Genomic DNA, 24,268 nt, shown 5'->3' with positions numbered 1-24,268 from the left:
CTCTGTAAATGGCACAAGATTTAGGGCAAACCGGATTGGCCGTTCAAATAACCGGGCAGGGGCACGTTCTGTGCTCTGAGCTTCTGTGGTTGTGTTTTGTAGGGTGTAACAGGCGATAGCCAACCACCCGATTTATATTTGGGGACCGAGGGAGGCACTGTGGAACATGCCCTCGGGGTGGGGGGGTTAAATACCCCTCAGGTGGAGGAGTCCATGTTAGAGCCGAATTCACATTGGTGTTGGGAGGAGAGTGTCTGGTGGAGGGATGACCTTTTCCTCATTTCCTCCCTCTCAAGCTGTGCTTGCTGTTGTCTCCTTTTGCTTTCTTCCTCCAGTTCTGCTTCCCCCCCCTCCCCTGTTTTTGCTTCACTGCTGCTCCCCTCCCCAGCCCTTCCATTCATGCTGTGCGCTTTTGCAAAGGTCACTCCGTTTTGAAAAGTCATTGGCCGGTAGTGGATTGACTGAGAATTCGGAGGGTCTGAATTTAACGGAGAGATGCCCGGTGCTACATTACTGCAAAGAGCTGAGTAATTCCTCCAGACGCAGATTCAATAAAGTTCGAGGCGTTAGCAGCTGAGATGATTGCTCATTGTTTGCAAACGTTTATCTTTGCGCTGGCCAGTCGACGTAGTCCCAGAGCTGGGAACAAATTTCATAGAAATGCACTTTCAGGGAATTAGGAACTTTGCCCATCCTTATGGTTCATGGTACTGCTCTTTGAAGGCAATGTCATTAAAGTCTGCTTTGCAGCGTCCTTCTTATCCTGCTCATGGGGAGGCAGTGGTATTATCGCTGGATTGTTAATCCAGAGGCCCAGGTAGTGTTCTGCACCATGGGCAGATGATGGAATTTGAATTCAATAAATATCTGGAATTAACAGTCCAATGATGACCATAGATCAAATGCCCAATGGGGATGAGGAAAAGCCCCACGTGGTTCACTAACGTGGTTCACTAATGCCATCCTTACCTGGTCTGGCCTACCGTGACTCCAAACCCACAGCAATGTGGTTGACTCTTACATTGCCTTCTGGGTAATTAGGGATGAGCAATAAATGCTGGCTTAGCCGGTGATGCCTGCATTCTGTGAATGAACTTTAAAAATTGACTTTTTTAAAAAAAAAAGAGGGTTACAAAAACATGGGCAGAATCTTACAAGGCCCGTGGAGGCAGGATCGTGAGGGAAGAAGGACATCTTGACAGTTGATCTGAAGCACTGCCATCTCCAAAGGTGGGTGAACTATGGGAGGACCAGGCTAGTGGCCTGGCAGGAGTGTGTAGCCAGATATTATGGATTTTGAGTGTATTTAGTGTGGTGGCTGCTCCCTGAGTGCCAGGTTTGACAGGGGCACCCTCGGTGGCAGGCCGATTTGCCATCGCCATGCTCCTTTGATGGTGCTGTGGGCAGCTAAAGGCCACATACCCAGGAGGTGCATGTCCTTTCCCTCCCACTTCCCTGTTCTCCCCCAAGGGGCGTGCAGGCTTCGACCCTCAGCATGTTTAACACTGTTGCCAGGCTCAGAGGACACCTTTGTGTTTTTGAGGCCTTGTGCTCTCCTGCCTGGCTGTCTCCCCGGCCTAGTAAGGCTGTCCTCTTTTCCAAAGCTGGGCCTCAGAAACCCCCGTCCTTAATTGGCTGCCCCCACACTTCGGAGGATCTTACAAGAACAGCCATCAGGCATGGGACGCAGATTTGTCTCTCCTGGAGAAAAATATTTTTGTGGGTGAATTGAGGAATGAGGTTTTGCATCAAGACGTCAGGGAGCCAGGCAGTAGGTGAAAAAGCAGGGCCTCAATGGTTGTAATCTCTGAATTCCTCACAATGCCACATTTGAGCGAGTTTAGAAATAGGATAGATGAATGTGTAGCTTAAGAGTTGGTGCATGAGGGAGGGTTTTAGATTCCTGGGTCACTGGGACTGTTGGGGTGTGTACAAATGGGACTGTCAGCACCTGGACCACGTTGGGGCCAACATCCTTGCAGGAAGGTTTGCTACTGCTGTTGGGAGGCGTTTAAACTGGTCTGGCGGTGGGGGGAAGGGGGGACACAGAATATCAATGAAACAGAGACACATCATGCTACAACAATGGAAGCAAGTGACAGTGAGTTCAGCCACATTGAGTGTCAAGAGAGTAAGGCAAGGCTGGATGGTCTTTACTTCAGTCGGTAAGACTGATGAGTTAATGGCGTGGATTGACACATGGAGGCAAGATGTTACTGCCATCACAGTTGAGGGAAGGTCTAGAGTGGCAATTCAATATTCCGGGGTATGGGATCTTCGGGCAAGACAGAGGAGGGCGGGAAAGGAAATGGCAGTGTAGTACTATCAATGAAGGAGTTAATCACTGCAATAGGGAGAGACAATATCTTGGAAAGCTCTTCAAATGAGACTTGGTGGGTAGAACATAGGAATGTTAAGGGAGCAGCCACTTCACTCAGAGTAACGAATCAGCAGGAAGTAGAGGAGCAAATATGTAGACAGTTGACAGGGATGTGTAAGTGTAATAATCAGGTATTATACTAGGGGATTTCAACTTTCCCAATATAAACTGGGATAGCCGTGGTGTTAAGGGCTTAGAGGGGGTGTTTTTCTTGAGATGTATCCAGGAGAGCAGTCCCAACATCTAAAACATGTCGGAGGAGTGAGCTGGAAGGTGGTCCTTTCGAGTGTCTGTTTGAGTTTGATTTATTGTTGTCACCTGTACCGAGATAAATTGAAAAGTCTTGTTTTGTGTGCTGTGCGGGCAGATCATACCATAGAAGGTGCATCAGGGCAGCTGAACAGAATGCAGAGTTACAGCTGCAGAGAGAGAGGTCAGAATTATCATTCGAGTGATCCATTTAAAAGTTTGAAAACAGTGTATTCAAACTTTTATACCTTCTGCCCAACGGAAGAGAGCATAACCAGAGTTGGGGTGGGATCTTTGATTGTGTAGGCTGCTTTCCTGAGGAATTATAGATTGAGTCAGTGGATGGAAAGCTGGTTTGCATAATGGACTGGGCTGTGTTTACAACTCTGTGTAGTTTCTTATGGTCTGGGCAGATCAGTTGGCATACCACACTGTGACGAATACAGAGAGGTTACTTTCTATGGTGCATCTATAAATATTGGGAAGAGTCCTTGTGGATGGTAGGATTGTGTGTGCGTCCCGGGCACAGATTTGCTGTTGATTTGACTCCGATCTGTTGCAGCTATGCAGTAACGAAGCGACCTGCATCTGCGAGGGTACCTGGGCCGGGACGGACTGCAGCATGTACGACCCCAAACGTGATGAGGCAAAGCCACCACCGGAAGGCCCCAAGGGTTTGTTTAACTTCACTCCCAGCCTCTTGTTGCAATGTTCTCGGTGTTCCTCTGCCTTTTCTTGTTGCATTTATCTGTCGTGGGGTGGGGGGGGGGGTGTGGTAGCGCGCGGAATTTCCAACTCGACATTTTCACAGATTGGAACTTGAAAGGACAGGGAAGGCAGGGCAGCTATTGGAGGAGACATGGTTGCTGCCCACGCGTCTTTTGCATTTCTTTCTCACCTTTAATACATCATTCCGTGTCTTCTCCTCGCTCATCCTTTAACGCCTTTACACCTTGGTTCCTTGGGGGACTCTTGGGTGAGTGTTACCATCATTGTTCTCTGTCTAGTTGTCTGGGGAGGCTGAGGGGGATATCTGACGTGGTTCTCGGTCCAGAAGGAGTTCGAAAGGATGCTGCCCTCCCACCGTCTCCCTCGTCTGTGCCAGAGCTGGAGCTGTCTGTGGTGGAGTCAGATAGCCTGAACCTGTCCTTTCCATGGTCTCATTTATTGGCAGGTGGAAAAAATACGCAACGGAGACCAGTGTTCCCTTGGCCCAGCAGTTCACATATCTCCATCATTGCACTTCTGTCCATCATTACAGTGTCTCCCAGAGCTTAGCGCTTGGAAGCCACCAGGAGGGGGGAGTTTAGAAACCCTTTCTGAAAAGCTGAGGAGAGGCAGTTGAAGAGCAGGGTCCTTTGGAAGCTTTGGGAAGCAAGGGGTAGGGGGCTGAAGGAAGAGGCAGCCTAACAGGATGTGGGGGAGCGAGGGAATGGAATGGACTGTGGCATCTTATTTCACTCGAAGCTGACTGGAGAGGTGCGACCTTTGCAAAATTGTACTTGCCCATCAGGAATAGCAGGAGCAATCCAATACAGAGAAAGATTGGAAGGTAGATAGGAGTTAGGATAGTGAACAAAAAGGAGCGCACAAGAGGTAGAGACAGTGAGGGAGGAGAGTTTAGAATGTCGAGCTTGACAAAGGGTTAAGTAGAATGGTTCATTGAAGGTAAATGATTGAGGGGATTGAACCAGGACCCAATGGGTAGGGGCATTAAATAATAAGGTGACTGGAAGAAGATGTTTTTGCCCATGATCACATCTAATAGGTATAGTTTACATTGTGCTGCTGCACCGGTTATAACAGCTACTGTGATAGGCAGTGCAATATGGTGTCCCACACCAGCAGTGGTAGGATTGATAGTCCCTAATGACTCAGTTCTATTTGTTTGCCATAAGGCTGAGTAGTGACCGGGTGCCACAGTGCAATAGTCACCCTGAACTGGGGGCAAATCCAAACATCTCCTTAAATTGCGAGTCTGGGGACCTACACACTTGATGTTCACTGATTGTCCTCACCAAATTGTGCTTGGGGGATATCCATAGAATTGGACACAATCCCTAGATTGGTACAGTGGTTGCCATCAGAGAGTTGACCCGGGTAATGGCCGTGAATGGTCACACTGGCACTGTACACGGCTGTGGTTCTCTAGTTGAGCTCATGTCCATTATTATCACATGTTAAAAGGGAGTGTCCTGACCACCTCGGGGGTGATTGATTTAACACTGGATCCCTGAAACGGAAATCTTCCTGCGTCCACCTCCCTCATCTTGATGAGCACAACGAGAAGCCTGTGTAAAGGAATGATGATTAACCAATCCCCAAATGCCCTTTCACTGGAAGCCTCTGAGGTCAAACAGAGGTCCACTGCTACTTTACATTAGACATCTGGTTTTAAAACCTCGTAGTCACTGAAGCAAAGTCTTCTCACAGATCCTGTTTTATTTTCCTGTATGTTATTTTGTAGCCGAACCCAAAATGATCTCTACAAAAGCAATCTCTAGTCTCTGCTGCTTTGCCTAAACAAATCCAGTTCAATGTCAAGGCTAGGCCCAGAGTAGTGAGCCCCAGAATGTAATAGACAATTTAACAGATCTCAGCCAGGTCATCACAGTAGTGGGTAGCGCAAGCTTCCATGCATTTGCATTCGTTGCCTTATTTCATTCAATTTACTCCTGGAATCAATTCATTTCACAAAATAGAATGTGACTGATTTTTTAAACTATACAATGAGGAATAGTACATTCAGCAACACGCGTGATTAAACCTTGCAGATTTTAACCGCTGAATTTCAAATCAGTTTTGAGCTCAGAAAGCAAGTTAATCAGCTGCTGCCAGCATCCACAATCCTTTCGGTTTTTATTTAGTATTTATTCAGATTTAACAGTATTCCATTCTTACAGCTGGGGATCATGGCTCCATAACTTGGCTTGAGTGCCTAGCACTCTTGAATGGATTTTCTCACTAAGTGCTCCCTCCTATTCGAGGAGAAAGTGAGGTCTGCAGATGCTGGAGATCAAAGTTGAAACTTTATTGCTGGAACAGCACAGCAGGTCAGGCAGCATCCAGGGAACAGGAGATTCGACGTTTCGGGCACAGGCCCTTCTTCAGGATTCCTGAAGAAGGGCCTGTGCCCGAAACGTCGAATCTCCTGTTCCCTGGATGCTGCCTGACCTGCTGTGCTGTTCCAGCAATAAAGTTTCAACTCCCTCCTATTCGTCAAGCAAAGAGAGCCACTCTGCATCGTGTTAATTTAAGAATCAAAGCTCCTTACTCAGCAATGTCTTCAGTTCAGCCTCCAGCATGTGGGAAGGAGTAGGGGGGTGGCTGGGGAAAGGTGGGCCCCAAACCACAATGGAATTGAGCCAGTCTTACCCAGGCCAACAATCCATGGAGCTCAAGCTGCTCCAGCTGGATACATGCACGTGGTAGCCTGCAGTGATGGTCTAGTTCCAATTGCTTTCTTCCTGCTGTCATTGTCTGCGGTTGGTGTGTGTGTGTGTGTGTGGCTGGAGGGCGGGTTGAAAGGATTTACAGGTTAATAATGAACCTGTTTGGCAATGTTATGAACACAGCCCACCTAGCTAACATGTCCTGATTCAAACCCAAGCGCTCTGGTGCATTACCCACTGTGCCATAAGACCCCTTTGCTAAGAATGCAAAGGTCAAACGTTAATATTTGGCCAACATAGCCATTCATTGTTTTTTCATAGAACATAGAACAATACAGCACAGAACAGGCCCTTCGGCCCACGATGTTGTGCCGAACTTCTAACCTAGATTAAGTACCCATCCATGTACCTATCCAAATGCCGCTTAAAGGTCGCCAATGATTCCGACTCCACCACTCCCACGGGCAGCGCATTCCATGCCCCCACCACTCTCTGGGTAAAGAACTCACCCCTGACATCTCCCCTATACCTTCCACCCTTCACCTTAAATTTATGTCCCCTTGTAACACTCTGTTGTACCTGGGGAAAAAGTTTCTGACTGTCTACTCTATCTATTCCTCTGATCATCTTATAAACCTCTATCAAGTCACCCCTCATCCTTCGCCGTTCCAACGAGAAAAGGCCGAGAACTCTCAACCTATCCTCGTACGACTTCCTCTCCATTCCAGGCAACATCCTGGTAAATCTTCTCTGCACCCTCTCCAAAGCTTCCACATCTTTCCTATAGTGAGGCGACCAGAACTGCACACAGTACTCCAACTGTGGCCTAACCAAAGTCCTGTACAGCTGCAACATCACTTCACGACTCTTGAATTCAATCCCTCTGCTAATGAACGATAATACTCCATAGGCCTTCTTACAAACTCTATCCACCTGAGTGGCAACCTTCAAAGATCTATGTACATAGACCCCAAGATCCCTCTGTTCCTCCACCTGACTAAGAACCCTACCATTAACCCTGTATTCCGCATTCTTATTTGTTCTTCCAAAATGGACAACCTCACACTTGGCAGGGTTGAACTCCATCTGCCACTCCTCAGCCCAGCTCTGCATCATATCCAAGTCCCTCTGCAGCCGACAACAGCCCTCCTCACTGTCCACAACTCCACCTATCTTCGTATCATCTGCAAATTTACTGACCCACCCTTCGACTCCCTCATCTAAGTCATTAATAAAAATTACAAACAGCAGAGGACTCAGAACTGATCCCTGCGGAACTCCACTTGTAACTGGGCTCCAGGCTGAGTATTTACCATCGACCACCACTCTCTGCCTTCGACCGGTTAGCCAGTTTTCTATCCAATTGGCCAAATTTCCCTCTATCCCATGCTTCCTGACTTTCCGCATAAGCCTACCATGGGGAACCTTATCAAATGCCTTACTGAAATCCATGTACACTACATCCACTGCTCTTCCCTCATCCACATGCTTGGTCACCTCCTCGAAGAATTCAATAAGACTTGTAAGGCAAGACCTACCCTTCACAAATCCGTGCTGGCTGTCCCTAATCAAGCAGTGTCTTTCCAGATACTCATAAATCCTATCCCTCAGTACCCTTTCCATTACTTTGCCTACCACAGAAGTAAGACTAACAGGCCTGTAATTCCCGGGGTTATCCCTATTCCCTTTTTTGAACAGGGGCACAACATTCGCTACTCTCCAGTTCCCTGGTACCACCCCCTTTGCCAGTGAAGACGAGAAGATCATTGCCAACGGTACTGCAATTTCCTCTCTTGCTTCCCACATAATCCTAGGATATATCCCGTCAGGCCCGGGGGACTTGTCTATCCTCAAGTTGTTCAAAATGTCCAACACATCTTCCTTTCTAACAGGTATCTCTTCTAGCTTACCAGTCCATTTCACACTCTCCTCTTCTACAATACGGTCCCTCTCGTTCGTAAATACTGAAGAGAAGTACTTGTTCAAGACCTCTCCTATCTCTTCCGACTCAATACACAGTCTCCCACTACTGTCCTTGATCGGACCTACCCTCGTTCTCATCATTCTCTGGTTTCTCACATACGCATAAAATGCCTTGGGGTTATCCTTGATCCTATCCGCCAACGATTTTTCATGCCCTCTCTTAGCTCTCCTAATCCCTTTCTTCAGGTCCCTTCTGGCTATCCTGTATCCCTCCATTGCTCTGTCTGAATCCTGTTTCCTCAACCTTATGTAAGCCTCCTTCTTCCTCTTTACCAGACATTCAACCTCTCTCGTCAACCAAGGCTCCCTCACACGACCATTTCTTTCCTGCCTGATAGGTACATACATATCATGGACATGTCGTATCTGCTCTTTGAAAAAGTTCCACATTTCCACCACATCCTTCCCTGACAGCCTATGCTCCCAACGTATGCTCCTCAAATCCTGCCTTACAGCATCGTAATTTCCCTTCCCCCAATTATAAAATCTACCTTGTTGTGCGCACCTATCTCTCTCCATAACCAAGGTGAAAGTCACAGAATTGTGGTCACCATCACCAAAATGTTCACCCACTAACAAGCCCACCACTTGTCCCGGTTCATTACCGAGTACCAAATCCAATATGGCCTCCCCTCTGGTTGGACAATCTACATACTGCGTTAGAAAAGCTTCCTGGACACACCGCACAAACACCGCCCCATCCAATCTACTTGATCTAAAGAGCTTCCAATCAATATTTGGGAAGTTGAAGTCGCCCATGACTACGACCCTGTGGCTTCTGCACCTTTCCAAAATCTGTTTCCCAATCTGTTTCTCCACATCTCTGCTGCTATTGGGGGGCCTATAGTAAACACCCAACAAGGTGACTGCACCTTTCCTATTTCTGACTTCAGCCCATACTACCTCCAGAGGCAGATCCCCCTCAAACTTCCTTTCTGCAGCCGTTATACCATTTCTAATTAGCAATGCCACCCCCCCTCCTTTTTTCCCACCCTCCCTAATCTTACTGAAACACCTGTAACCAGGAACCTCCAACAACCATTCCTGTCTCTCTTCTATCCACGTTTCCGTGATGGCCACAACATCGTAGTCCCAGGTACCGATCCACGCCTTAAGTTCACCCACCTTATTTCTGATACTCCTTGCGTTGATGTATACGCACTTGAGCCCATCTCTGTGTCCGCTAGTAGTCCCTGTCAGTGCTACCTTCTCCACAGCCCCCCTACAGTCTTGGGCATCCTGACAAACAGCTAACCTACTTGCTGGACTACAAGTCCGGATCCCATCCCCCTGCCAAATTAGTTTAAACCCCCCCGAAGAGTGCTAGCAAACCTACCCCCCAGGATATTGGTGCCCTTCTGGTTCAGGTGCAACCCGTCCTGTTTGTACAGGTCCCACCTTCCCAGAATGCAGTCCAATTGTCCAAATATCTGAAGCCCTCCCTCCTACACCAGCCTTGCAGCCACGTGTTCAACTGCACTCTCTCCCTATTCTTTGCCTCACTGTCACGTGGCACCGGCAACAACCCAGAGATGACGACTCTGTCTGTCCTAGCTTTTAGCTTCCAGCCTAACTCCTTGAGCTCTTGAATGACCTCCCCACCCCTCTTCCTACCTATGTCGTTGGTGCCAATGTGCACCACGACTTCTGGCTGCACACCCTCCCCCTTAAGGATTCTGAAGACACGGTCTGAGACGTCTCGGACCCTAGCACCCGGGAGGCAACAAACCATCCGTGAGTCTCGCCCATGTCCACAGAACCGCCTGTCCGTCCCTCTAACTAGAGAGTCCCCTATAACTAGCGCTCTCCTCCTCTCCCCCTTTCCCTTCTGAGTCTCAGAGCCACAGACCCCTTCACTGCAGCTTACACCTGCAACGCTGTCCCCCCCAACAGTTTCCAAAGCTGTATATTTATTTTTTAGGGGAACGACCACAGGGGAACCCTGCACTGGGTTCTTTACAATATTGTTAGATTCCCTTAATTGCATAACTTTGCTCTTGGAGGGTATTTTGTTTTGTGTTGATTCAGTTTACATGTAGCTGAAGTCATGACGCTGTAGAGTCATAGAGCTGTACAGCATGGAAACAGACCCTTTGGTCCAACTCATCCATGCTGACCAGATATCCTAAACTAATCTAGTCCCATTTGCCAGCACTTGGCCCATATCCATCTAAACGTTTCCTGTTCATATACAATTAAATTGGGACCAACATATGGAAGCACCTTGCATTGTATCTTTTCATTCTAAATTTCCCTTTCCTTTTTAACCAAGTTAATTTAATATCTGGCTAATGACTAGTGAGCTTCTTTTTTAAGTAGATAAAGTTTGAGATCCCAGATACTTACTAAATGACCAAAGCCACTAGATTGCACAGGTCAAACAAAATACCGTTTACAACACAAAGTTAGAACTTGTAAAACACTCTACAAGATATGCACAACTTATATTCTGACATTCAGATAGGTGGGAAGTATGGGTCACAGTCAACCTGTGGTCCTCACAGAACTCATCAAATAGAGTTAGCACCGATTCTATGGATTTCTCAGATATTGATGGGCCACCAGATCTCATTGAAGCTTTAGCTGTATCCCTCTACACCCCCACCTTAATGAATTTTGGGCATGGCATGAAGCTGAATTCCTCTTCCATCGTCTTTGCCTCCGTGCCCATTTCTTTGGACAAGAGTCCTCTCCCCATCCACAGACCCCTTTGCCAAGCACCAACACCCTCTTTCCACCTGGACCCGTCCTTCTAGCCTTTTACCTGCACTCGATCTGTTTGTTGAGAACAGTTGATGTGACATTGGTCGCCTCAATTTCTCTGCCCCCACCCCACACCCAATCCAACCTATCTCTGAACTCCCTCCGTGCACTTGGGCCCAACCCTGACTTGGTTACTAAGCTTGCCGATAATGGTGGTACTGTTGTAGTCTGGCGTACTCTCTCTCAGATACCTCCTCCTATCCTTCCCTGCACCACGACCCCACCATGGCACATCAGGCCATTGTATCAACTGCGGTCACTGACCTAATTTGATCTGGTGATCTCCCCTCTCCCCCGATCTCTGCCTCCAAGCGGATGGTCCCCCAGCCCTGCACAGCTCGCTTCTACCTCCTTCCCAAAACCTACAAACAGGACTGCCCAGGCAGACCCATTGTTTCTGCCTGCTCTTGCACCACAGAACTCATCTGACTCAGTTTTTTCTCCCCGGTCCAATCCCTGCCCGCATTCACCTAGGATTCCTCTGAAGCTTTATGCCAGTTTCAGAAGTTCTGGTTCGTAGCTGCCTTCTCTTTACCGTGGAGCCACCATCCCTTTACACGTCCATCCCTCTTCAGATGAGAGCGTTGCTGGAAAAGCACAGCAGGTCATCAGCATCTGAGGAGCAGGAAAATCAACATTTTGGGCAAAAGCCCTTCATCAGGAATGGAGGCAGGGAGCCTCCAGGATGGAGAGATGTAGACTGGGTGACCGTTTTGCACAACATTAGCATTCTGTTCCCAAAAGAGACCCTGAGTTTCCAGCTCCCTGCCACTTTAACACCCCACCCTGTTCCCTGGCCAACATCTCTGTCTCAGGCTTGCTGCAGTGCTCCAGTGAAGCTCAGTGCAAGCTGGAAGAACAGCACCCCGTTTTCTGCCTGGGGACCCTGTGGCCCTCCGGACTCAATATTGAGTTCAATAATTTTAGGGCTTGACCACTCCCATGTCCTAGTCCCCTACCACACATACCAGGGCCTGTTATCACACAGTCTGTCATTACACACTACCTATTGTAAGTCACTAACAGTCTTCACTAACAGTTATTCACCTTCTTAACCAGATCATTATCCACTTGTTTGTCTATCCAACTGTTCTCTCTCTTTGGACTCTATCCCTACCTATCATTTACACCTTACCCCTCCCCCACCCTATCGTCTGCATAAAAACCAACATTTTCCTCGCTACCATCAGTTCTGGGCAAGGGTCACCGGACCTGAAACATTAACTCTGATTTCTCTCCAAAGATGCTGCCTGACCTCCAGCAGCTTCTATTTTTGTTTCTCATTGAAATTTTGTCACCTGCACAAAGAACTCTTCACTTGCAAAGAACTAGCCTTATATCAGACCTCAAAAGCCAATCCATCTCAGGCAGCCTCAGTGATTTCCCATGTCCTGGTGGTTCAATCTCCTTTCCTGGGTATGGAAACTGCACTCCAGTATCTACTTACAGACATAATTCGAGACAAGTGGCTTCACCAAGCCGGCGCTGCCCTTGGGTTTCTCTGAGTTCCAATCTTCCTCTACCGTATTGTCTAGTGGACTTCCTTCACCCCGCTCTCAGTACCTAGTAAAGGTGCAAAGCCTTCTAATAAACCCCCACGGCTTTTCCTGATCTCTGATCCAAAGACTGAGCTTCACCTGTAGGCTCCCAGGACTTCTCTGAGTCTGAAACATGCTGCACCAGCACCCTGCTGGGGATGTAGCTACTGCTCCTCAATCCTGTCTGTTGCCTTCCCTTTTGTAGCCATCCTGGGTGCTGTGGTCAGTTCCTGGTCCCTTTCTGTGCACTCTGCAACCCCGCGGGCACAATCCTGTTGGCATGGATGGCCGGGCCCTTTAAATGTTTGAAATATGATACTGAGCGTGTGCAGCCTGGGATGTCTGAGCATAGGCCAGGACTCCTGGGGCCCTATGGAGACGTGGTGTCCACACTGGAGCCTGAATCCAGACGCATTTGGGTTTCGTAACAGAGCAATGCTGTCAACCTTAAAGAGAGCCTGTGCTCCAAACCCCCCCCGATCCAGTGCAAATGCTAAGTGACCTCCTCTGACTGTTTGTTTTTACGTTCAGAATTTAGAAAGGAGGCTTCTGTTAAGTTTTTGCTGGGCAATTTTTTTTTGCTATGACCTACTGTCCTGTGATTAATCACAAATAGGATTCTGATTAGCCACTTGTGCATTTTTTGCAAAGATAAGAAATTGACAATGTGACGGAGATAGAACACAGCAGTGGGGCTAATTTCAAAAGCTCCTTCAAATAGCCAGCACAGGCACAGCTGGCCAAATGGCCCCCTACTGTGCCTCTATGATACCTGTCAGGATAAATGCAGGAAGCGTGTTCCTGATGACTGATGTGAAAAACAAAGCCCACTCACATCAATAATTTCAGTCCGAGACCAAATATCTGAAACAGCAGCGTCGTTTTATTTGTACACCTGCAGGTGGGTGTAATGTCTGACGCCTCGAAAGGCATTGACAAAATACACACCAAACCCCAATCAACTCTGCAATTTATACATTTTAAATTCCCATATTTTTGTCTCATTTTACTATTTGTCTCTGCTTCACTTACATCACTCACTTCCTTAAGACTTATCCCACAACTTCTGTTTATCCTGTCTTGTCCGTGACAAACTCTTATCTCTGACTCCCATAAGGGTGTTCGACGTCAGTCTACCGTAGGTTATTGATTAGGCATATCTTTTCTTCTATCAGCATCTATTTCTATCCAGAGGCCACTTTGACCTCTTTGATTAGGGTTTGTTCCTGTGTCTCCGTGTAAGTGGGGAAACAAATGTCTTCCTGTTTGCCCATACATCCACCATTGTTCTGTAATCATGTCTCATGCTAACATATCCTTCCTTTCTTTTTGCTGAATATATATTTTCTCATTCCTGTTCTGTATCAGAATTTATAGTTGCAGAAATAACATTAATTCATTTATATCCCACACTGAGGAGTCCAGAACCAGTGGTAACAGTCTGAGGATGTGAAGTATACCATTTGGGATTAAGGTGAGGAGAATATTCTTCACCTGGAAAATGTAGAGTCTGTGGATGAAAGGGAGAATGTGGAAGAACAGGGAGAAAGCGGGAACATGGACTATGTTGGATGATCAGCCACAGTCATGTTAATAGTAGACCAAGCTCCGGGACAAAATAGCCTACTCCTGCTCTTAGTTTCAACAGTTGTGTGGAGTTTGCAAACCAGAGGAGAGGCTACATCCAAGAAAGTCTCAGGAGAGGAGCCAGACCTGTGAGCAATGCTCCCTCCCAAGGTGGGCTGGACCAGAGAGAGGGAGAAAGGGACAGGTCGCTGTAAATAAGTTTGCTATGTTCCTGGTGTATCAGAAGTTCCAGGGGCAGACTTCTGATTGGCACCATGAGTGATAGGGCTTTTGCGCTGTTTTATTTCTCCAGCATCCCAGGGTGGGCAGAGTTTGGGTGGCACAGTGGATGGGGGAGTAGGACATGGAAAGGGAAATCGTGACCGAGAGGCAGCATCGTTGGACTAATAATCCACTGTCTCAGGCTCATTCCCTGGGACCATGGGTTCAGATCCCCAGGGAATTTAAGATCAATTAACTAATGTGGACTCTAACCCTAATCTGGTGAACATGACAGTCTCGTTGAGCGTGAAAACCCCTTTTGATTCATATATACCCTTATGGATGGAAATCTGCCATCCTTATCTGGTTTGGCTTTCACATGACTTGAAACCCACAACAGTGTGGTTGATTCTTAACTGCTCTCTATAATGTAGGGATGGGCAACAGTTGCTAGGTGAGCAAGTGACACCCATATCCCAGTAAAATAAAGTATCTCAATGCCTTAAGCCAGGATAATACTAATGGGTGCTTCTCTACATTTGAACTTTACTGTCAGTTATCTAAAGTGAGCCTAGCATGCACACACACAGTTACTCACACACACACAGATATGCTTCACTCTCACACACACACACACACCAGACACTAGCTCTCTCACACACGCATACATGCGCCTGCACACACGCATTCACACACACGCACACTCACATACACATACACTCATAAACACACATAGTCACATTCACACATACTCATGGTGGTGGCACGGTGGCTCAGTGGTTAGCACTGCTGCCTCACAGCACCAGGGTCCCAGGTTCGATTCCAGCCTCGGGAGACTGTCTGTGTGGAGTTTGCACATTCTCCGGTTTCCTCCCACAGTCCAAAGATGTGCAGGTCAGGTGAATTGGCCATGCTAAATTGCCCATAGTGTGAGGTGTGTTAGTCAGAGGGAAATGGGTCTGGGTTGGTGTGGACTTGTTGGACTGAAGAGCCTGTTTCCGCACTGTAGGGAATCTAATCTCACACATATACAGAGTCATGCATGCACACATACACACTCATGCAAGCGTGCGCACACACATACAGTCACATTCACACACACCCTCACATATGCATATGTACACACACACCTACACACAAGTGCACATGCACGTACACACATGCAGTCACATTCTTTCTCTCACACACATACACGCACACACATTTCTAAACACTGTGTCAAGACCATCAGCACTGAATTTCTACACTGACGCAGGAAACACATTGATAAAGAATATCAATTCTCAATTGCTCATGGGATGTGGGTGTTGTTGATTGGGACACACACCTGGATGTAGCTGTATCTTTGTATTGGAAAGCCTCTGAGGTTTAAACTTTGGACCCATCGGTCCTTTTTGCAAGATGCTATGGCGTAAGAACATTTACCTGTGGTAAAGGTATCGGAATATCAGTCCTGTTATTGGCATTCTTCCATTGGAATTTTGAAGGAAGCTCTGTGGCTGTTTTCTGAGACCTCTGCTATTTGGGAAAGGATGGTTTTACTTCCAATTTGAATAGATATTACACAAAATAAACAGATTTCAAGACTATTTTATTAATTAATTTTTATCAGAATTGAGCATACAATGGGAACTGCTGGGTTTAACTTTGCACCAGGAATAATGGTGAAGTTAACTGTATTTATCATTACTTACATGGGATGGTACAGCACAGTAGAGGCCCTTCGGCCCTCAATGTTGTGCCGATCTTTTATCCTACTCTAAGATCGAACTAACCTACATACCCTTCATTTTACTATCATCCATTTGCCTGTCCAAGAGTCGGTTAAATGTCCCTAATGTATCTGACTCTACCAATGCAAAAACACTGAGATGACACAGCAACATCAGGCAAGGTCTAGGTGTCTTTCTGAGTGGCAACATGAAATAGTGCTGGCCAGTCACTTCATGAAAATGCCATTTCATTATGTGCTACACCATTAGCACTAAATTAATGCAATGACGTTCTGCATTTGCACAGCAGACATGAATTAAATTTAACACAGAGTTAAGTGTGAAATGGACAAAATCTAAGTATGCTTTTAACCTCAGCAAATGTTGATTATTGCCTCTGAATCACTCACATTCAAAGCCATCAGATATTAACTGCTGTTGGGGATTTTTGAAAATGCTTTTAAAATTACCTTTCCATCTGACTCCTCTCTCCCTCTCAATCCAATCGTTTTTTTCTTCTTTATCTGCTTTGAGATTGAAGTCACTCACTCCAATTTATACTTGTATCACAGTCTTTAAAACTGCTAATTTTGTAATCCTTCAATCTGTCTGCTTAAGGAACTTATACAATCATACAGCACAGAAACAGACCCTTCGATCCAACTTCGGTCCATACCGACCATAATCCCAAATTAAACTAGTCCCACCTACCTGCTCCTGGCCCATATCCCTCCAAACCTTTCCTATTCATGTACTTATCGAAGGGTCTTTCAAACTGTACCTGTATCCACCACTTCCTCAGGAAGTTCATTCCATATGCAAACCACCCTGTGTTTAAACAATGTGCCCCTCATGTCTTTTTTTTAAATCTCCCTCCTATCACCTTAAAAATGTTCCCCAAAGTCTTGAAATCCCCCACTCTAGGGAGAAGACACCAACCATTAACCCTGTCTATATCCCTCATGATTTCATAAACCTATAAGGTCACGTCTCAACCTCCTAAGCTCCAATGAAAAACATTCCAGCCTTTCTTTATAACTCAAAACTTCCATGCCCAGCAACATCCTGGAAATCTGTTCTGAACCCTCCCTAACTTAAATCGGGATAGCAACCTGTAAGTGAGCAGACATGTGGAAATCAGGATATTTCTCACTGAGATGCCTTGTGATATACGTGAAAAGATCATGTCACTTCCAATCGAGGTATCCTTTTAACACCATGATAAGTCTTAATCACTCACTGGCACTGAAAGCTAACTTCTACAAGTGTGGAGTATCATTCCTTCAGCTTTCAATTATGATTGGAAATTTAAAAGAAGTCAAATTTTTTTTTTCTGTCTCTCTTTTATCCCTCTCTTTCATACTCCAACCTGTTTTATTTCTTCTCTTTCTCCAAATGGTTTGACATTACATTAGCTATTCCAACTGAGATTTCCTGGTTTGGACTCTGTGCTGCTCAGTAATGACTCTTCAATCTGATTTGTTAAGGAGATACACATTGACGTGGCCTGGGCACTCAGGTTTCCTGTAAAGTACGTTGGAACTTTCAGTGCAAAAGGCCTCGGGCAGATACAAGTCCCCTAAACAGTTGGTGCCACTTGTTCATCTCTTGACAGTAAAAATGAGGCCCATAATTAAAAATAATGAACCAATTAGCTACAGCGACACTGAAAATTCATTGTTCATGAAGGGAAATTCTCACTCAACCACCAAACATCTGACACAAATCTTTTTATACCTGACTCTCACTTTGAAAGATTAAGCATCTGCTTTTTTTCCAACATTACCCCACTCAGTTGGCTGGATTTCATTTTTATCAGAAAGGCTTGTCATTCCCATCAAGGTTTTAACTTGACAGATTTGTCAATTAAATCATTCACCTGATGAGTTATCATTTGCGTTGGGCAGATGTATCCTTGGAAGAGTTGAATCTTTGGTGGAAAGCATCTTGTGTGGAGGAAGCTGAACGTTTCTTAGCTAAAGTCCTCTTGTTCTGCTAAACGGTAGCTGACTTTCCCAGCTTTCCAGCAGAAGCTGGCTCAGCAGGAGGGAATGACAATATTAAGAATTTACCTTTAACTTACTCTCTGGACATCAGTCCGGCACAAGGCCCCTCCCTGCAGTGGGATGATCCCACTTACATTGCGATGTGAGATGTAACTTAGCAGCTGTACATCATCACTTGATGAAAGTGTTCTGGGAGCAGAGGACAATCCCTGAAGTTATTCAGTATCCCCACCATCCTAGGGGCTAAGTTGTCCTTTTCCCCATTATCACACACTGTGCTTGGGAACGTAAGCGTGATGCCAGAGTGCATTGATGGATTATCGCCCTGTCCGTAATTGCCCTAAACCCTGATAGTGGACGTTTTCTTTTGAATAAAAATGAGTGACTTGCTGGGCCTCTCCAGAGGGCAGCTAACAGCCAGCCACATTGCTGTGGGTCAGGAGCCACATCTAGCCAAGACGGCAGATTCCCTTCCCCTGCAAGACATGGGTGGAGCAAGTGGGCTTAGGCGACAGTCTGGTTGCTTTGTGGAGATGATTACTTTTTAATGATTTGAAACATCGGGGTTTGGGTGGGGGGGGGGGGGGAATAGGGTAGTGAGGCTGTCTTGAAGCCATCCAAAGTATGTGTTTGAGTGACGTTGACAGGTCAGAGCAGTGGGAACTTTGCTATGGAAAGATCTGGACTGACTTGAGGTGGGGGAGTGATCCTGTTAGATGGTAAAACCAGGAGTCACCAAATAACAAAAAAGGCCTTGGTCCCAAATTTGACACAACTCGCGAGCTACTTGAAAACGGGACAAGGAGATTTGTGCCAAAAGCGGGCAGCTGAATGGGTTTTAACTGAGTTACTCTAGGGACTGAGTTGAACTTGGTGAGGTTTTTGAGAACAAAATGGAGGGGGGAGGAGAATCACTGAATGTCATTCTTTGAAACACTGAGCGCCAATCAGTTTATATTTTTCTTTCCTAAGTGTCTTCATGCGTCTCCAGTTGTTTCTGTGAAGTCTCCGAGTTTGATCAGGGGAAATCAGAGACACCACTGGTCATTTTGTTTTTTTTTTTCGTTCCCCTCCCTCCAAAGTGGCATTTATGTGCTGCCTGCTCGCTTTTAACTTTCGCCTGGGCTCAGCTATGCTCGGACTCTCCTCTAGCCTAGAGTTACAACAGCCAGTCGCAAGCAAGCCTAAGTCAAATTTCTTTCTGTGAATTTGTCACTTGGAATGGTACATCAAGGTGCAGCGGAATAAGTTTAAGTTGCGGATCTGTCTCTGTAAAATGCTTTCTTTCTGTACAGCATTTTCTTAAAAAAAAAATCCAGCAGGAGTAAAGCTTTCTTGGGGAGCCCAGTTAATTACACGCGAGTCGTATTGAGTTAGTTAATTTTCTTTCTAATGAGGTTAGTGTTACTTTTTTTGGAATAATCTACATGAAGGAAAAGAAAAAAAAACACAATTGTGTTTTAAAGCGAGAAAGCAGTTTTGTTTTAAAGAAAATGCAGCCTTTACTTTTGGCTTGTCTGTATGGAGTTTATCTGTTGACCGTGTTGCTTTAAAGTATACTTTATTTTTCCCTCTATACAGTGAGCTTGGCCACTAACAGGCTAATAGGTGCAGTGGCAGGGACCATTCTGGCTCTGGGGGTGATATTTGGAGGAACAGGGTGGGGAATAGAGTAAGCATCCTTCTCGGTCTCAGAGTTTTGGTATTGGTGCCAGTGTGTGAGGTATATGTATGCATCTGAGGCCTTTCTGTGTGTCGTCTTATTGGCTTTGTGTCAGTGTGGTCGATTGTATTTCTGCGTCATGTGATTTGACCGTGTCTGTGTTCTGTGGTTTTGCTCATGTAGTGTTGAAACCCTCTCCTTTCTGGGACATGTGGGGCATGAGAGAGAAAAGAATTGGGGAAAAGATGCAAAAAAAACAAAATACCAGAGCAGAGACGTTGCATACTGGAAGTTTCTTTTCATTCTGCTTTTAAATGGTGAAGGCCTAACAGGTTTCTTTACAGCCAGGTCTGGCCCTTCATTGAAGCCTGTTTGACAGGGTTGAGTCTCTTGTTAAAAGGTCATGGATCTCAAACCCTCTCTTAAGCTTGAGTCAAGTAGCTAGCTGCCATGTCAAGGAGGCATAGCAAACACACAGAGTCAATACAAATGGGGTGCCCCAAAATTGATCTGAAACATTGCAATTATCCAGATGACCTCCTTCAAATCACACGGGCAGTGTCTGCACACGGAAATTGGATGAATTGAGGGCACAGAGCCTTTCACATGCTTTTTGATCAAATCCAACTTGCTGTCTGCCCTCTCGGTTGGCACTGCCATGTGACCACTGGATACAGAAATTGCATCAGAGTGGGGTTGGCACCTCCGCAAAAGATGCCCGCTCTTTTGGCACCAGTTGGCACTCAAGTTTACAAAGCCGGTTCTCGACAGCAGAACAGAGAAATAAAATTGGAGAGCGAGATGGGTTGGTAACCTGCTGACTTGATTTGATTTGCTTCTCGTTAATTCTGTCAGCTGATGGCGGTTGAGAGGAATGCCATCACCAACTGGGCACGATCAGGCCAGCTGAAATTACCGCCAAAGGGAAACGCTAGCCCTGCCCTACAGCAGTTGTTACTGTCGAAATGGCTACACTTCCAACGGGTTTGTAGCACCCTGTAAACTGATCCCAAATGTAAGTCTTGGCCAAACCTCCTGCACTTGCAAATTACCTCTGAGGGCTACAGAATGGTCATGGTGGCAACTGTGTTTGCGATTTTAGATTTGTTCGAAAGAGTGCTCTTCCCAGCTAGTTAGTTGCCAGGGATAGATTATCACAACGGGCCAGGGCATGTGTGTAAGTAGGTCCCTGTCTTTATTTAAGGATCTGTGCCTTCAGTTCTGAGGGCATTGTGGTACTGGTGAATCAGTACTTGGAGAGGTTTACCTGCACCGGGCCTGTGATTATGTACACTCCAACATTGTTAGCTCGTGGATCCTCCAGGCTTGAGCTCTTTTAACAAATATTTTCATTTATTATTGACTCCACGTTAATGGTGAACTGATGAACACCCTTTTAAAAGAAATGCTACTTAGTTGAGTTGGTACTAAACCTGCTCAGGTAGTTAGTACACATTAAACCTTCAACAAGAAGCAAACCTTCAAGAATGAAAATTAAGTACCGTCCTAACCTGTTGAAGTATTGAATTGGAGTATAAAGAGGTTGGCCTCTTGCTTCACCTCCTGTTATCCCAGTCTCCTCCCTTCTCCTTGGCCTTTTTTTGATCCCTCCTCTTCTCTCTCTCAATCTCCCCATCTCCCATCTCCACTCTGTCATTCCCTTACTCTCTCTCTCTCTCTCTCTCTCTCCTTTCTATTCCTCCTTTCCCTGTAGAAAATACCAGAACTGATTTGGCACCACATATCCACAGTTGTACAGCTGTCTTTGGGCACCATAGCTAAACACCGCGTTCATCTCAGAACTTACCACACACCTAACTGTCCGAATTTGTCTTCCTTTAGAGTGAGGCCTTGGTGTTTTCATTTACTTAACAATTCCTTTTTTTTTGCATGGTGTAGTCTTTTAGTAATGAAGTGATGAAAGTTTGTTATTCACTAATTTCTAATTAGCATGAATAAAAATTGTTTTCCCTCAAGTGCGACCTTGGTGATTGGTTCTGACGCTGTTTCTTCCCATGATCCTTTGTCACAGGTCCTAGTGCAACCAATCTTATAATAGGGTCCATCGCAGGCGCCATCCTGGTGGCTGCTATTGTCCTTGGGGGGACAGGATGGGGTTTTAAGTAAGCAATGTCGCATGTCTTATCTTCAATAGCTGTGGCACTACTCTCTGCTTACAACACCAAGTTTCGAGGTCCTGCTACAAGACCCAAAAAAATTCATAATTCTGGCTGAAAGACCACCGCTTAACCTGAAGGGGCAGCGTTGAAAAATGTGCCACCTTTTATTCCCATTTCTCTCTGTGACAAAAATGATTCTGGCCGTAAGAGAGAAATGTTCTTTCTGCATCCTGTCAGTCTGCAGCAGAACCACAGACAATTTGGACTGGCCTAGCTCAAAGCTTGAAGTGCATGTTTTATTAAGTATATTTTTATATTATATATATATTTATAAAACTTGTGTCATTTTCTGATATCCCAGAGTGCTTTGCACGAGCAGCACATGTGCAAAGTGTTGATGTGCTGGTCCATTGTCAGCAGTGGGAAGGAGGCAGGGTTGGTTGAGTTGGATTACAATTTGCCATGATACTACTGGATTTAGATGGGTTGGGAGAGACCTGTTGGGAGAGGATATTTGGAAATGGATCAACACGCAATTTGTCTCGAGTGCTTCCGTCTGTATTCCGGTGATTTCCCAATCAAGTGGCACTCTCCTAGCCTTTCCAAAGTTGTAGCTCAATGTTCCTTCAGTCTTCCACCCCTTAATGCAGTGTTCACACGCAAAAGTAAGACTTGATGAAGAGGGAATCGGGTAGGGGCTCGTATTCGGATAATATCCCTTTCCTTAGAAGATGTACTGCCTTCACTGGTTATTATGGTTTTGAAAGCCTTGTGATTATTTTAGCTGATTTTCGGTCAGGGTGTGATTGGTATGATTAGTGATGAAAAAAAAATCACTATCTCCATCAAAGCAAGCCAGTGACGACTTTCCGGCTTTGATCTTCAAGCTCGCATTAATAAAGGGAATCAATTTGATTTCCAAGGCGATACCCCAGGGGTGCACTTTTGGGCTGGAGTCTGCACACCCCGCTCCCTCCCAGTGTTGGTGGCCTAGAGATTGAGGCATGCACGCAAATTCCAGCACTGTCCAAGACCTGTCTCCTGTTTTATAGTAGGGGGGGGAAAGGATGTCAGGGAGCAGGTTAATGGGCCTCGTTTACCTGAGCTTCTTTTGTACCCAGGATTTGGAAGTAGGTGCCTGAACCAAGGTAGACTGGCAGCCTTTAGTGCATTGGGTGGTGTTGGGCAAGAGGGAATAGCCCACCTATGCGTGTCCGTTGTATTTCCCCCTCCCCACCAAAACAAGGTCATTCATTACCCCACTACAGGCCCCTCAGACCCATCCTGTGCACTAAGTCCTTCTAGCTAGGCCCCTTCGGTGATACCCTGGTCTTATCTTGACGTCCAGTTTTCTTTAGCTCTCATCGTTCAGGAGTAGCTTGTAATCCCGGCGGAAGTTTCACCTCCAGGTAGTTAACGCTGTTTCCAGGGCTGGTGAGTTGGGTGAGATTTGGTGAATGCAGAACCAATTAAATCCAGCCCCTTGATTATATTTTATTAAGCAATACACAGTTTATAAAACAGTTAGCATTAACAGCTGTATACAGAGAAACAGCAATTTTACAAGGGAGAGGAGCAGCAAGGCCAGGCCCCAAACCCTACCGTTCAACCAGCTTTCAGGGAAATGAGGACAAACCTCAAACCTCAGTTTCAATCATTACAAAACAGTAACAATGGCATTTGTATATATAAAACAGTCCAATTACATAAAAAACAGTGCATAAAATACAGACCCCCACAAGCCCCCCCGTCCCTCTGACCTTCCTGCCACTCTAAGGCAGCCCGCCCCTATGCACCTTCCCACTCTCGGTCCGCCCCATGCCCCTTCCGGCTCTCGGTCCACCCTGACACACCTATCCAGCCCCATGATATTAAGCAGCGAGTTAACAGGCTCGGGTGAGCCTCAAACCCCCAATTCGTCCATCAGGTTACAGGTGAATGCCTTAGTCGCTCGGTTACCTGCAGCATCCTCCTGCAAGAGGGAGCAAGCTGTGGGAGCAGAAGTGACACTGTCAGGCTGAGAGCTGCATGAGCTGGGCTATTTTAAGTAATATTTCCACCTTCTCAGGAAACCCCATTCAAAGATTGCAAAGGCATTTGATTGAGCAGTAGACTCTCAAAGCTGGGTGGAGTATTACCTTAGATGACTAGGGCGTGGTACAAAGTAACTTCCACCGGTTCCTTGTACCGACACCAGGTTTGTGAGACTTGCCCCACGCTGATATCAATGACTTGCCACCCTTGAGTCAGCAAGGCCAGCAGATTCTGACAAGAGAAGCTAGAGACTAGTAAAGCAGAGACTAAAACAGAAATTGCTGGAAAAGCTCAGCAGGTCTGGCAGCATCTGTGGAGAGAAATCAGAGTTACCATTTCGGATCCGGTGACCCTTCCTCAGAACCTTTAGTTATCTCCGTTATCTCTCCACGGACCTGCTGAGCTTTTCCAGCAATTTCTGTTTTTGCTTCCGATTTCCAGCATCCGCAGTTCTTTCGTTTTTTTTTTACATAGTAACTCCCTTGTTACTGCTTCACACTATCGGGAGGTAGGCTGTGAAGGGTTTGCTTTATCAATATTGAGGTGCAGCACCTTTACAGAGAGCGGGAAGTTCAGAGCGGCTAATAATGCTACTTTGGCCTTTTACCACCCTTGCTTTGCCTCCCAACATTTGCAGTAA

The 24,268-nt window shown here is 46.1% G+C and overlaps 1 protein-coding gene across 6 annotated transcripts in view; it reads left to right on the top strand.

The window, feature by feature from the left end:
• Positions 1–24,268, top strand: part of adam23a (ADAM metallopeptidase domain 23a) — a 305,906-nt gene that overhangs the window by 147,193 nt on the left and 134,445 nt on the right. For 2 of the 6 annotated variants that reach the window (XM_087988870.1, XM_087988869.1), the window contains exons 24-25: positions 3,192–3,303; positions 19,393–21,440. In XM_087988870.1, the coding sequence (XP_087844996.1) occupies positions 3,192–3,303; positions 19,393–19,487 (207 nt within the window). In that variant the 3' untranslated portion in view covers positions 19,488–21,440. Of the gene's footprint in view, positions 1–3,191; positions 3,304–19,392; positions 21,441–21,506; positions 21,602–24,268 lie in introns of those variants that run through there. The other 4 variants (XM_043693275.2, XM_043693274.2, XM_043693276.2 and 1 more) reach the window with 3 other exon arrangements.

This window comes from Chiloscyllium plagiosum, unplaced genomic scaffold, assembly GCF_037043375.1.
Source record: "Chiloscyllium plagiosum isolate Xiang-an unplaced genomic scaffold, Cpla_swu_hap1 HiC_scaffold_7, whole genome shotgun sequence".
Classification (NCBI taxonomy): Eukaryota; Metazoa; Chordata; class Chondrichthyes; order Orectolobiformes; family Hemiscylliidae; genus Chiloscyllium; species Chiloscyllium plagiosum.
The sequence above is the reverse complement of the archived record's forward strand: the minus strand, read 5'-3'. Positions and strand labels throughout refer to the sequence as shown.